Source organism: Laccaria bicolor, genomic scaffold, assembly GCF_000143565.1.
Source record: "Laccaria bicolor S238N-H82 LACBIscaffold_1 genomic scaffold, whole genome shotgun sequence".
Lineage (NCBI taxonomy): Eukaryota > Fungi > Basidiomycota > Agaricomycetes > Agaricales > Hydnangiaceae > Laccaria > Laccaria bicolor.
The window spans coordinates 54,878-68,477 of record NW_001889872.1 but is presented as its reverse complement, the minus strand read 5'-3'; the positions used below and the strand labels follow the sequence as shown (position 1 = coordinate 68,477).

The 13,600-nt window shown below is 47.9% G+C and overlaps 5 protein-coding genes across 5 annotated transcripts; 1 reads left to right on the top strand and 4 right to left on the bottom strand.

The window, feature by feature from the left end:
- Positions 1–1,811, bottom strand: LACBIDRAFT_300579 (uncharacterized protein; the record flags this gene model as incomplete). The annotated part of the gene is made up of 2 exons (XM_001873123.1): positions 1–1,546; positions 1,600–1,811. 2 exons carry the CDS (start codon positions 1,809–1,811, stop codon positions 1–3), a joined length of 1,758 nt encoding a protein of 585 aa, XP_001873158.1.
- A 161-nt stretch (positions 1,812–1,972) lies between these two features.
- Positions 1,973–3,231, bottom strand: LACBIDRAFT_300578 (uncharacterized protein; the record flags this gene model as incomplete). Its single annotated transcript, XM_001873122.1, has 2 exons — positions 1,973–2,748; positions 2,799–3,231. 2 exons carry the CDS (start codon positions 3,229–3,231, stop codon positions 1,973–1,975), a joined length of 1,209 nt encoding a protein of 402 aa, XP_001873157.1.
- A 3,785-nt stretch (positions 3,232–7,016) lies between these two features.
- On the bottom strand, positions 7,017–8,616 carry LACBIDRAFT_229109 (uncharacterized protein; the record flags this gene model as incomplete). The annotated part of the gene is made up of 11 exons (XM_001873121.1): positions 7,017–7,081; positions 7,134–7,310; positions 7,425–7,503; positions 7,559–7,615; positions 7,670–7,748; positions 7,798–7,859; positions 7,917–7,998; positions 8,053–8,152; positions 8,214–8,328; positions 8,384–8,472; positions 8,523–8,616. 11 exons carry the CDS (start codon positions 8,614–8,616, stop codon positions 7,017–7,019), a joined length of 999 nt encoding a protein of 332 aa, XP_001873156.1.
- Positions 8,617–9,314: 698 nt separating this feature from the next.
- On the bottom strand, positions 9,315–12,463 carry LACBIDRAFT_300575 (uncharacterized protein; the record flags this gene model as incomplete). The annotated part of the gene is made up of 10 exons (XM_001873120.1): positions 9,315–9,971; positions 10,026–10,166; positions 10,216–10,290; positions 10,337–10,460; positions 10,516–10,561; positions 10,622–11,101; positions 11,153–11,303; positions 11,360–11,578; positions 11,629–12,014; positions 12,073–12,463. The coding sequence occupies 10 exons, from the start codon at positions 12,461–12,463 to the stop codon at positions 9,315–9,317; spliced, it is 2,670 nt and encodes an 889-aa protein (XP_001873155.1).
- A 227-nt stretch (positions 12,464–12,690) lies between these two features.
- On the top strand, positions 12,691–13,489 carry LACBIDRAFT_300574 (uncharacterized protein; the record flags this gene model as incomplete). The annotated part of the gene is made up of 3 exons (XM_001873732.1): positions 12,691–13,144; positions 13,197–13,370; positions 13,425–13,489. 3 exons carry the CDS (start codon positions 12,691–12,693, stop codon positions 13,487–13,489), a joined length of 693 nt encoding a protein of 230 aa, XP_001873767.1.
- Positions 13,490–13,600: the final 111 nt, after the last annotated feature.

Genomic DNA, 13,600 nt, shown 5'->3' with positions numbered 1-13,600 from the left:
TTATTTGATTTTCACCCCCATTTTCAGCCATGCTCGTTTCTGAACCCGGTGCCACAAACGCCTTTCCTTTCCATTCTTGACAAACAGTTTTCTCCCAGGATATCGGAAAACCCGTTTGAATGGCCAACGCTGCGTTCCACCCAGAACTTCCCTCTCAAACGTCCACGACCTGGTTGCCCGACAAGCCTCTGTCTCTAATTTCCCAATGTGCTTTACAAGGTCGCGGCGACCTTCTTTAAGCGCGAGTGTCACCAAACGACGTCGGACGCGTCCATCCTCTACTTGAGGGCCCCATTCCAGCTTGAAAGCCCTTACAACATTATTAGCCACGGTTCCGCAGCGTTTAGCGTGACGTAAAGTGGAAAGAAGTAAAAAGAGTGTAGAGGACGTGGGGCGCAGAGAGCGGTGTAGCTTCAGGAGAGTATTCAAAGTCTGCTGCGTCTCGTAAAGCTTGCGTAACCCCTTTGTGGTCCGGTTAAACGTTATATGGAGGTGAATAATGTCTAGACACCTCATGGCGGTTTTCTTCCTCAGCTTTCGAGGCAGAGCGCGGAGGTAAGAGGTCGTGAGCAATAACGCTCTATCTCCCTGTTGGGACTGCAACAGAAGGTAAACAATGTGATAGATAGTGTTCGGATGTGTAGTGGCTAAATCTGGCATGTGGGTAGGGCGATGTCGAAAAAGCAATCGTTGACGGGCACGATATAGGAGCAAAGTATCGGGTCCTTCAGTAACCGTTTCCGCTGCTGCATTTCGCACGACCTCCCGTTGCTCATTAACGATCCAGCGAGCTTTCGGTGGCTTCCTGAGAATGCCCTTTCTCAGAGACCTACAGAACTCCAGCCAGATGGGCAAAGGCATTTCATGGCGTGGTCGTGAGTTGCCTGGAATGGGACTGTTAGTGGTCTCCATGACCTGGCGCCAAGCCCTGTCCCAAAAGCCAGCTTGTATCAGCGACCGGACTTGCAATTTCCAAGTTTCGAAATTTCCCTTTATCTTGCTCCTGCGCATTTCAGTAAACAACATCTGTGTGACGCCAAAAGATACGTGGCGGAGAGCAAGGGCGATGAGTAGATTGTAAGACCAAGTGGTTTGCAAGTCAGGATATAGTGCGTGATAGTCCACGAGCACAGGAAGGCTGGGGGTAGGTCTGCAAATTGAAACGAGATAGATGAGGTTCTTCCGCAAAGCATACCGCGTTGTGGGCCGCGATAGGCGGAAGGACGGTCCAGCAGGCGAGACTGAAACAGCATTCGTGATAATCGACGATGGTTGTCCTGGCCGCGGTGGCCTTGTCCTTGGAATATGGGCAGGAGTTATCTCCCTTGGCTGGGAAGATACCCCCGGAATTGAATCAAAGTCCCAGTCTGCGAATGAGTCGGGATCAAAATATGTGACATTGAGAGTGCAGTCCTTGTACAACTGGTCATCTGTAGGACAGCTGGGATTACCAGCTAAATGCGGGGTTCGTCGAAAACCGGCCACTTTCCAGTCAGATAACCGATTGAGGTCTTCAACATCGTTAGATGTCAAAGCTAAATTAGAGCTGAATGAAGAAGATATTACCAAAGGTAGCTTCAAACGGACACAATAACGCACCTAGACTTGGCAGGCGCTGTGGCGACCGCGATATTCCGCTTATATGTAGACTTAGATGCCGTTCTCGTCAGTTTTCGATAACGGGTGCCAACCACGACTGAGACGGTAGTCCGGGTATGACGTGCCCAAGCTCGACCAGCAGCGTAGGCGGGAGTAGTGGCCACAGCGGCGACGGGGCTGGTGGGCAAGAGACAAAAGGCGCGATGGAGCATGCATGGGAATGAGAAATCGGTCTAAAGAATATGGATGACCGTTGCAAACTTGTTGCAAACGGTTGACCAACTCACAACAATTTTTTGCGAACCAAATGAAGATTGTTTATCATATACTTCTGTTTCAAACATGTATATACATACATACAAATAACATCTCCTCAAAGCTCTTCCATTGCCTGTTGAATCATTCGCCCAACCAGCCAACCTACTTTCGACACCCATCTATCCCTGACAACACGCATAAAGCTCGACACCTCGGACACTTTCGAATCCGCAAAGTTATCAAGCCCACGTTCCCAACTCCTTACACTTTCACTCCCAAACATTCCTGCTTGCTGGTTGACGACTTCATCCACCTTGTCTGTCCAAGCCATCCACTCTTCCGAAAGTCGGGGAATAAGAAGAGGTCCAAGAGAGGATATGCAAAGCGGTGGCTGCGATAAAAGATGATTTGTAACCGCCGATAGGAAAAGGAAAGTCTCCGAGGGGTGGAACTTGTCTTTATGCAAACACTTGATCGTTGATGCCAAGTGCGGTGGCGATGCAGAGGGACCGCATGATGGCTGCGAGGGAAGAGGAACACATGTAAAATAAGGGAGGTACGACATGCAGCATGCCACAAAGTCTGTGATGTTCGGTCGTAAACGCGAGAGTATGTAGGAATCCCGCATGCCGCCTTGTTGATTGTGTTGCAATGGTGTTTGACTGAAGGCTGTCGAACCACCAAGCCCGTAGCCAGTAGAAGGGTGGACGAACGTAGGGGAATTGGAATAGGGATATGCATCACGTAACTTCTTGGCGGATTGTGCGAGGCTTTGTATCGCAGTATCGAGTGTTGGCCGAGGGATGAGCGACAGAATTGTGGACTTGAGAGAGGGTTGAGCTTTGATTAGCGAAGAAAGTAATGGTAGCAACGATTGTGTAGGGAGACTCGCTGTATTAAAGAGTCAGGACCCGCCCAAGAAACTGTTCGCTGAATCATACCTAGCAAGACGCCGACATCGACATCATCCTCTTCAGAGGTACCAGGTGCCCTGTTTTCCTTCGCATCTTTGCCAGCTGCTTCTTGGGAAGGTGCAACCCGTGCACGTTTCGGTGCCGCTCGTTTAGGCCTTTCAGGTGTTGGACTCCTGTCCATTGATTCATCCCTAGCCCCAGAATACCGACCATTATCCAAATCTTCCTCAAGATCGTGCCTTCTTTTCTGCACTCTAGAGGAAGAAGGTTGGTTGATGGAGGAAGCCAATTGTTGAAATGCAGTAGGATTTGTGTGGCCGGGTGTAGAAGTGCCCCAGGGTGACGAAGATACAGTGGACGACAAAGGGCTGCCCAAACCAAATCCAAAGCCAAATGGCGAAGGGGCATGTGAGAGAGGTCGTGGGTGAAAGTCAATAGGATGGTGCAGAACGTTTGCCATGATGGACAAGGGTAAAACCAGGAAGCAGGTCAATGTGAGTATAAAGAGTAAAGCAGCAGGCGAAGTCACGCAGTGACTTCACGTGACACTATTCGCCCTGCCCTAAACCTGACAATTAAAAGCGACATCGTGATTGAATTTTTTTCCCTATCTTCTCACAAAGGTATGTTCCCTTCCATTCCCCCTCCGGTGACGAGAATAAGAATCGCTACTTGGAAGCCTACGGGCTGATGAGTTTAAACTATACATATACCCAAATTTCTGAGATCTATCAGCTTTGTGGATCCATTACAACCAAACTGACTTCAATCCTTTCCAGGTCGCCCTCGCGCTCGCAGTGCTCTTCCATTGCAACGTGAGTCTCTTATTCACTTTCTTGACGTGATGCAACAAATAGAAGTCAAGCCCTGACTTTGTCTCAAGGACAAGTGTTGATGATTTTCCATGCTAATACTGATCCTCCTTCAATTTATTTATCCTTCGACTCAGTGAAACTAAAAGACTTTTTTTCTTTTCTAGATCCAACTACATATTCTCGCTGTTCAGTTTATTGTGTATATTCCGACTCTCCATCCATCATTATGAAAATGTAATATACAGAATCAAAGTTCATTTTAAGAGTCTGCCCATAGCCAATTGAGCAACCACAGGACGCAGATCGCTAGTGTCAATCTGGCCTTCACTCCAAATCTCCATTGACCCTCTCTGTACCACATTTTCTGGAGGTTCGAAGGTGCTGGCGCTTGCTCAGCCAAGCGGTCGACCCACCTCCTAGGTCGAAAAGGTGTGTCAGGTTCTGGAGGCAATGGATTGCCGTTAGCGTCTTTTAGGTGGTGATCAAGATTAGGCGATATGAGAGGTATCGAGACCTCTTGTGCGCCGTCGGCATCGCTTTCAGAGTGAACGGCGGAAGAATTACCACCCATTGGAACGGTAACAGGAAGTGGTAGAGCATCGGAAGCCTTGGCGCATATCCAACTTGTCATTTCCGCAGTGGCATATGCCAGTCGATCGGAAATGTAGATAAACATGATGGTGGCGAGGACAAAGTTGATGGACCTCCACCGTGTGCCCGGAAGGACAAGAAGGATGCCTTTACTATCACCAGCCAGCCAAAAGTGAAACTGGACAATGAATGTTTCCAAAGAGCACTTGCCAATGAAAGAAAAGGCCCTAGACGATGCGGAGCGCATGATTGGGTTTGCATTTCTTAAGAGAGCGAAAGCCACAACGGGGAGGGGGGAGATGTATGGATGCCAAAGGTTATAGGTAAATTTGGACTCCTGGAGGAGTTCAAAGGCGAAAAACCATACAAGAATCAATCCGGATAAGGCGATAGCGCACTTCACTGCGACAGGCCAGTATTTGTGGTCCGCAAGGCGATAATCCCGCGTCTTGGCCACAGCGATTGCAGTGAGCATTCCAACGTAGACGACCCAGAGATCGAGGTTAACTCTGAATGCCCATTCTCCAGATGACCAGTGAATCTTGCAAACTCGTGCGAGTAAGTCGAATAGGGCCTCTAATGGCCATTTTGCATGCATAACCCATGTAACTATCGCTGCCGAGAGTGATATCTTGCAGAGAAGGAGAGGGGTGTGGTCATTGAGTTGCCGACCGATTGCCATAGTGCCATAGATGATCAGGTACCACATAGAGACGAGTGGAGAGAAGTAATAGGAAATATAGTCCGTGTTCATAGTGTACGCGAGTATGATCGTCAGGAGATTAAGTCGGACCATGACCTGTAGAGAACGCTTTATTTGGAACAACGAAATTTGGCGCACAACGTACCTGTGCAATGCGCAAGAAGCCAAAGTCCGCCTTGCGAAGATAGAACATGGTATGTCCGTAGCCTGTCATAAAGAGGTAAGAGGCCACCAAAACCCGTATTGGGTTGTAAATTCCAGATATTTTTGATGCTCCGAGGTAGTGATATATCAAAATTGCCACTATTGAATGCTAACGATGACTAACTTTCCATACGGCAGGTGTGAGAACCATACCTTGCATCCAGCCTTTCCATTCGTCTGTCTGATCACGACTCAAAAACCCTGGGTCTTTATCTACTCGTTTGACTGTTAACAGCCCAAATAGAAGAGAGCCCAAGGATAGGAAAGCAAATGTGAACGGATTAAATTGTTTCTGCTCTTTAAGCCAGAAACCAGTTCTGTCTGCTGCGTAAAGGAGTGCGACGGAAGAACTGATGATAAATGACGGTAGTTCACGCTCAAGAGAAACGGTGCGAGAACCTATAAGATAACATATGTCAACGATCTCTTCTGATATTGAATGTAGCAGCACTTTCCTGAAAAGTAGGAGACATAAAGCGTGTAGGGACCCCATAAAATGATACACCCAAGGATAAAAAGCTGTAGAAAGGACGGTATAGGGTATCGATTGCAACACGTCTTGTCGAACGGGAACCGTTTGGCAAGTTGGTCATTGCAACGAAGATTGAGAAGGATATTAGCTTGCGTTTTGACAAGGGTATCGGAGTAGTGAAGGCCATCTTCCGTTAAAGACGGTAAGAGCATCTGATTAAAGACAAGAGGCAGCGAGACCTGATTGTTTGGCCTGGTCGGCCTCCTTGAGTGTGTAGGGGGATTGATGCGATGATAGAGGTCTGAATTCATAGCTTCTATGTCCGAGGGGTGAATCGTGGCTGCTCGGGCGGGTGATAGCTTTGATGAGATAACTTGTTCAACCGGGAGGACAACAACATGGTCTGCGATCTTCAGCTGACGGGAGAGAGCTGTGAAAATGCGCTCCATCTTGGCTTCCCATGCAGGGATCCCTCCTGAGGCTGGGTAACGTAAATACCATAACCCAGAGCCCAGGATCAGTAGTGAAGGGGGAAAAGGACCATCCAAGCGTTTTCGGAAAGTAAGTGCATTTTGAATATACGATCCATTGAGATAAGGATCCCAATAAAAGGATACCTGGACGCCACTTTTGGTATGAAGCTTGTGATCTGCGTGTTTGCTGTCGGCATCCGCTGGTACGGTAGGCAATGAGGGGTCCAAGACGTGAGCCAGTTGAAAGAAAAGCTTCCTCGTAACAGAATCGCCAACAAATACTGCTTCCCGACCGGCGAGACAGTTCGACCCTTCTCCAACGGTGTAGGAGTGGAGCATGCAACCTAAGGAAGGATATTAGTCGATTTGAAGATATCAGCCAGTCAATAAACGCGCCGTCGGGTTGCCAAGTTCGCTGCGCCGAATCTAGCCAGCTCCCTCTATTGAGCAAAGAACTGCACTGTATCGGATCTGTCCAGTCTAGATATTCCATTTGGTTCTGAGGTTACAACGCGAGTGCTTTTGTGGCTCACCTGAAAGAATGTAACGCGCAAGCCCAGCAAAAAGACCCAAACCTACGGCGACGATACAACCAAAGTGTGGCCATGAAGGATTAAGGCTGACAGAAGCCTTGGAGGGAGGCATTTGTCGCGAAGGTATGATGGAGGCCTCGAAGTTGGCTCACCGCTCAAGGCTCGATTTATTAAATAAATACACGTGCACGCTGCCCTGACTCCGTCAAAATTGGTGCTGGATACAAGTGCTATGGATATATGATTCCAGGTATATACAATAATGAAAGTCCATTTGGCGAAAAGATGCCAGAAAACTATGAAAGTCCACCTGCTAGTTGCTGGCCCTGAAGCCAAGGAAAATAAACAATCTATTTCTCCGTTCATCTACGTCGTTGTCGTGGTCGTTGTTAGTCCCGTCCTGTTACCAAGTGTTCAAATTAAGCAACTTCTAATATTCCGGGGATGGACCGGCTCACCCTTTACAATGATTGTTGGCGGACGTAGGGAAGCAAGAGAGGTAACGACACCCCGAGCATGCTGTTCGCTGTCGTTCAAAAGCGGAGAAGGGAAGGTAACTTGACAAACTCACCAGCGTATGGGTCAGACGTGTAGAAGTTCCTCACAAGGACTACGAATAGTAGAATAGCGAGAGGGATAGCAGCCAGGCGAAAAATCCACATAATGAGTTTGTGCCGCTTTGACGCACTGATTACGGGATACAGCGTCGTGCCCACAAGAAGCCCCATTACGAATCCCCCAATGTGGGCTATTGCACAAAACGATAGTTGATGAATTAGCAAAAACACTCGGTGTTAAAATGAATATGAATATACCAAAGTTGTCGACATCTGTTAGACCCAGACATCAATCATCCGTAAACAAAGTTTATCAATGAAAGACTCACACGGAATGTAACCCACCGCGATTCCAATCAGCAATTCTATCGTCATGAAGATTAGCTGAGCAAGAAAGAATGTGAATGTGGATCGTGTCGCTGAAGTGCATCAAAAATACCTTTCGGACAGGTCGGTAATGGTATTTCCAATGAGCGAAGAGATCAACCCAGGTTACCTTTTCCATAATGAGTCCGGAAATTGAGAATGAAATTGAGCGCGAGGAACTTACAGCTATAGTGCCAAATATTGCACCGCTCGCTCCAAGCGATGGTACACCTACCAGGGAGAAGTTTCCACCGAGAACATTGCTAGATCAGATATGAGTAGGTAAGAAGCCCTGAGTTTGCAATGCCGTACCCAAAAATTCCAGCCGCGAAGTATGTAAGCAAGAACCCCCCAGATCCCATCTCCTTCTCAATCTATCAAACGAGTCTTAGTATGAAAGTATTGAGTAGACTGACCACTGAAACTCATACCTGTGCCGACAGAGTAATTTGAGCCAACATATTTAGGAGAATATGAATGATCCCAGCGTGTAAGAATATTGGAGTGACAAATCTGCAACAAGTATCATGTCAAACAGGCACAACAGGGGGCAAGAGCAGAACAAACCGGAACCATTGATTGGGAGAATGACCATGAAAACCTCCGAATCCGCAAAGGTCCTCCACTGTGCATATGCTAGTGATAGGATTGGCTGTGTCGTTCATGCCTATGGCGCAAATGGGCGACTAAGTTACAACGGCGACGAAGTCGGGCGAAAGGCATCGTACAGGCGATTTTTGTAGACGGAGGGACGTCCGTCACAAGCTTCATACATGGCGGGAAACGTGCCCCAAGATTGATTAGAGCGCTCCCAGATGGACCCAGCATAGGATTGATGACTGGCTGGGTAACTCGAGATGAGTGTTGGTTATAGCACAGAATTTCTGAGGGCACCTACCTTGAGTGAGATAGGGCTTCCCTGTTGTCGTGCATTTAGGGTCAGCTCGTAGATGAACACTGCGAGCATAGAAGCAGTCAAAGCCCATACTGAGGGGGGCAATTTAGTCAAAATACTGGAAAAGGACGAGAGAACATACCAACAAAAGGATATTTCTGCCGGCCAATTCCGCGTTTCTTGTCTTCAATCCGTTGCTGCAGAGGATATTTTCCTCCAGCCAAAATTGAATTCATGGGCGAGGCCTTTTCATCTACAAGTTTTGGTTGGGAATCCTCGTAAGGTTCAGCGTACTCTGAAAGAATTCGTTAGACTCTAGTTTCTGAAACCTTGTGTATGCAAGGTTGTAGCAGACCTAAATCTTGATACCGACTTCCGCCTTGGGCGTTTTGAACAAGAGGGGCATCTTGTGAGTCGTCCAAAGCTTGGCTGGCCCTTTGAGATTCGTATCCCGACTCGTCGCCAATCTCCGCGTACTTGTGTCCGGTAGTCAAAGCAGATGGAGCGAGGCTCCTACGACTATGATCCCGGAGCAAGCTGGGCCCAGCTGTTTTCTCGACGTCGGTGGGATCGTAGGAGTTGGTTTGTTCAGGTTCCAGAACTTGTGGCGTTTTCGTGCCATGATCGTCAACATGATGATAAGGTAGAGCGGACATTTTCAAAGCCAGGGGATGAGCACTTCTTGTGGCAGCCGGTGATAAGTAGTACCTCGCTGCAGTCGAGTCCAGGCACCTGCCAAGCACGCGGCTGTGCTTGCGGCGCTTGTACACGAAGGTGCAATTTGGCCGCGCTCCGTCGCATCGCTTGATCACAGTACTGCGGCACGGGTACAGAACTACGCACTCCTCATGATCACAAAACGCATGCACGTCTTTAACGATACAAATCTACATAACATTACTATGCGATGCCCACAAATAACAATCAGGTTTATTCATGTCAATGCCAGATCAATTGGTGTTGTTTCTCCGATGCTTGGTCGTCCCTTGCTGCGTCCGGATGGTTTCCGAGTGAGAGGTGTTACGTGGGTATTAATTTTGATCGCAATGTTGTCGACGTCGCCGACCCGATCATCGAACGCTTGCCAGTCTTCCTTGTCCTCTTCTTCGCCCCCAGTGTCAATGGGTTTGTCCCAGCGCGCAACGGACCTAATTCCATCGACCCACTGCAAGATACCAACTTCAACCTCTCTTAACTTTCGGTTCCTTGACCTCCAAACAAGAGGACCCCCAGATTTTATCCTCGCTCGACTTGAACTTCGAGAACGAGGGTTCGCGCTCAACATTGGCTCTCGCTGCGCGTCTGCAAAAAATGACTTCCTTCCTGGGAGAGCAGCCAACAAACGAGGGTCCGATGGAAATAAAAGTGGTAGCATATATCTTGAATCGAGGAGTTCTCCAAGCACCTGAGGCGGTTTTGCAGGCTCCCAGGCAGACTTGTCACGGGACTTGTCAAAAAGCATATCGATACTTTGTTGGGTTGCAGAAGTGTCTGATGAGTTCACAGACGCAGAGGACTCTTTCACGGAGCCACTGGAAGAGCCGTTTAAGTATGAGGAAGCATCGTCTCTATCCCGGTCCCGGTCAACAATCTGAAATAAATAGGTTAAGTTTGCTCTGAAGGAGTGAGTGATGAATTCCAATACCTCTTTTCGAAGAGCCTCCACCCCCAGCTTCACTCGATGTCTCTCCCAATCCTTTTGAAGCTGTGTAAGATATTGGACACATTCATCCGTCATTCGACCTTCATTGACCTCATACTTATAGTCACGGACGGCACGACGCATCTAGTAATTTGTCAACGAGCTATTGATTCCTGTAACGCAACGGACACACCTGTAACGGATTCACGTTCTTCATCGTCTGTATTGTGAAAACGAGGTCCTGGAATTCCACTATTGACGAAAGGCCCTGTGGAACAATCAATATGGGCCATTTGACGTTAGCAAGACCCCACCTGCAACCAATTTAGCAGATCTCGAACAGGAGCAAAATGTACTTGGACACCTGGGGGGATCCCCATTCCCTCGATCCATTCTTCCAATACGGTGACGTTCGCGCTGATCTGAACGGCTCTTGATCTAGGGGACAACTTCAGTAATTCACCGGCAAGTTGGTACTAGCCAAATTTCTTACCGACAGAGGTACTTCTTTCGCGTAATTAAGCGGTTGAATACCTCACCTATCAAACAAGTCACGATGACATGATGTGGGATATAGTGGAGACAGGCGGAAACCTTACAAGCAGTCCAATACATCACTTGTGACCATAATTGGGTAGTGAGGGCCGGATTTATGTCGGAGAGAACGAGAAGGGTGTGCAAAGCTGTGAGGAAAGATGTGAGATCAACGGGAGACGGCGGCGGCGAAGTATCAGCGAAGAGCGCAGACAATGGAGCTCGCGTGGAATCCGCACGGCCACGAGTAAAGGTCTCTTTCAACGATGAGAATTTACGAGAGTTGGAGGATGATATTGTGTTTTGGCTGTGACTTGGGGAGATTGGTCGATGCGGGCTCGCAGGAGGTGATGAGGGAGTACCACCACGGTTGGTGGTCGGGATTGTGGGATTCGGAGCTTTGCGTTTTCCAGTGAAGGAGCGTAGAAACGACCACTCTGATTCAAATTGGACAGCTTCAAACTCAGAGGTCAAGGGAACATAGTCCAAAAGGGTAGCATCGAGTAGTTGATCTATTCGCTGTTCCGCAAAGCGAATGATAAACACTACAACAGACGATGATTGGACCAATTTGAGTTTCCAAGACTAAGACTTACCGAACACAGAGTTTATAACTTCCTCGATCAACTCGAAAGAGCCCAACATCTCGCAGGCTTCGTTTATTGAGTTGTCACATTGTAACAGGTGAAGCCAGAGACTCGTGTTGTACAGCCAGAATATTAAGCAGGTGACATCTTCTGCCCGGTTCTAAAATATCGTCAGCCTATGGAGATCGTAGCTAGGTGAGATTACCGATGACGCACAAAAAAAGTCTCTTCAATGGCATCACTAGCGCCGATGATGAAGTCTTCCAGCCACGTATGATCACAAGCGAGACATGCAAATCTCGTCAGCATATACAATGTGTTTGCAGGAGTGGCGTTTCGTAATGACGTTGGAAAGTTTGTGATGAGGGAGTCAAAGATTTGAGGAAGGAGAGGAGGTGAAAACACCAGCATGGAGGTGTAATCTGGAATGGGTGTCTGAAGATGATGGAGTGTGAGATAAGAGCATGGTATAGGAGGATACTAACATAAACATCTTCGTCCAAATCGTTGTCGTCCAGGTCTGAATCAGAAGCAGATTCTGTATCTGAGGCCCAGAGGTTCAAATTCACCCCAAGAATCTTGCATGCTTCTTCGCGTATCTCCTTCTGTTTCCCTGTCTTCTTCAGTCGTTGTTCGTGGAGGCGTCGTTTCTGTTCCATTCGTCCCCCAGTCCAGCCGTTACCTCGCATAGCCTCCTCGAGCAAAAGCGCGACATCATCTCTCCCAGGCAAGATCGAATGTGCCGTAACAATATCCAAGGGTGTCAGATTGCGTCGCGTTACATCAAAAGGAGAGTACCCATGGGTCATCAGGTAAGATACTAGTGTGGGAGGCGAGAGAATAACAGCATGATGCAAAGGTGTCCACCCAGCTTCGTAAAATACTCACGTTAGATGCAAAGGTGATCGCTTAATTGAACTCGAGTTCACCTTTGTCTGCGCCCATATCCGCCCCTTGCGCAACAAGTAATCGTACGCATTCTTCTCGCTCCACGTCCCGATCTGAGTCGCTCCCGAAGCCGTGAATAGCGAGACTAATAAGCCCAATTCCATCCTCATCACGGACACCCAAGTCCACATGAACTTGAGCCTGGGGATCGGAGAGTAGATACTGGAGAATGGAAATGTCTCCAAAGACACAGGCACGACTGATGCAATGAGCCACCAGTTCCGCTTTCTGCGAGGGATCAAGGCCAGAGTTTGAGGCGAGTTGATGAGATATCTGCGATACTGTTGGATACAACGGGTGTAGATCTGGTTCTGGAGAGAGATCGAATGGTTGGGTCCTTGATGGCAGTGTTCCAGGTTTTTGGCTGGACATGGGTGGTCTCTAACACGAACTTATCCTGAGCCAGTGTGGTCGCGTTCTAAACGCGTTGGAAGCCAGATTCTAAAAAGTTTGCCCCTTTGCAGAGGTGGGGATCGAGGAACGGCAGGGATATGGAGGGAGGGAGGTATATTGTGGTCAATGTCACTAAAAACCAATCAACACCAGATTTGGTAACCAATAATTAGCACGCTTTAAGTTTCTGTCGTTTCCCCACACCAATGCCCCCCTCCAAACGGCAAAAACTTTCCGGAAAGGAAGAGCATCGTGCTTCAAAGGAACCGGAGGAAGCTACGGATAGTTCTACGGATGATGATGGACACTCAGATGATTTCGAGGGTGAAGGGACAAGCCTCGACGAGGATGATGAACTCGAAAGTCCAAAGAAACTGAAATCCCGGCAGACCTTAAAGAGAAAGATCAGGGCGACAGGAAGTTCAAATTTTGGAGCGACGCTACAATCCTTATTGAAGACAGATGTTCCCTCGACACTTCCACTATCACTAAATCCTTCGATCAGTCGAAAACACAACGATGAAAAACTGGAACTTAGGGCGAAGAAAGTTTTACAAGTAGAAAAGAAGGAGAAAGAAGACAGAGGTCGTATAACTGATGTGATAGGGGGATGGGGAGGAGAGGGCGAGCGGGCACTTCGGAAAGTTGCTCAGAGGGGAGGTATGCTTCATATAAAATTTCCAACTCTTTTTAGCTGACAAGGTTGTCTTAGTTGTCAAGTTGTTTAATGTCATACAACAGTCCCAAGCAAGCGTTGCAGCTGCTGCGGAAGAAACAAGAGCTGGGAGAGGGACTGGCAAGCCCACACTTCCAGCTCCCATCATAGACAGTAAAGGCAAGCGCAAGGGCAAAAACAAAGATAATATTGTTGGAAGGGCAAAAGAAAGTGAGACAATGCCTTTCAATGCACGTATACTGCCATTACTGACCTGTGCGCCAGGCGCTGTGGACAAGGACGATTTTTTCAATATGATCAGGTCTGGTGGGATTGTGTCAAAGGCGTAAGGGCAGCGTAAGTTGTATCAGTTTTTATTAATAACTATTGAACTGAATCACAAATCACAGTGGAACTATCTTACAAATCCTTAGTACTTACACTATAAGCTCATGATGTAG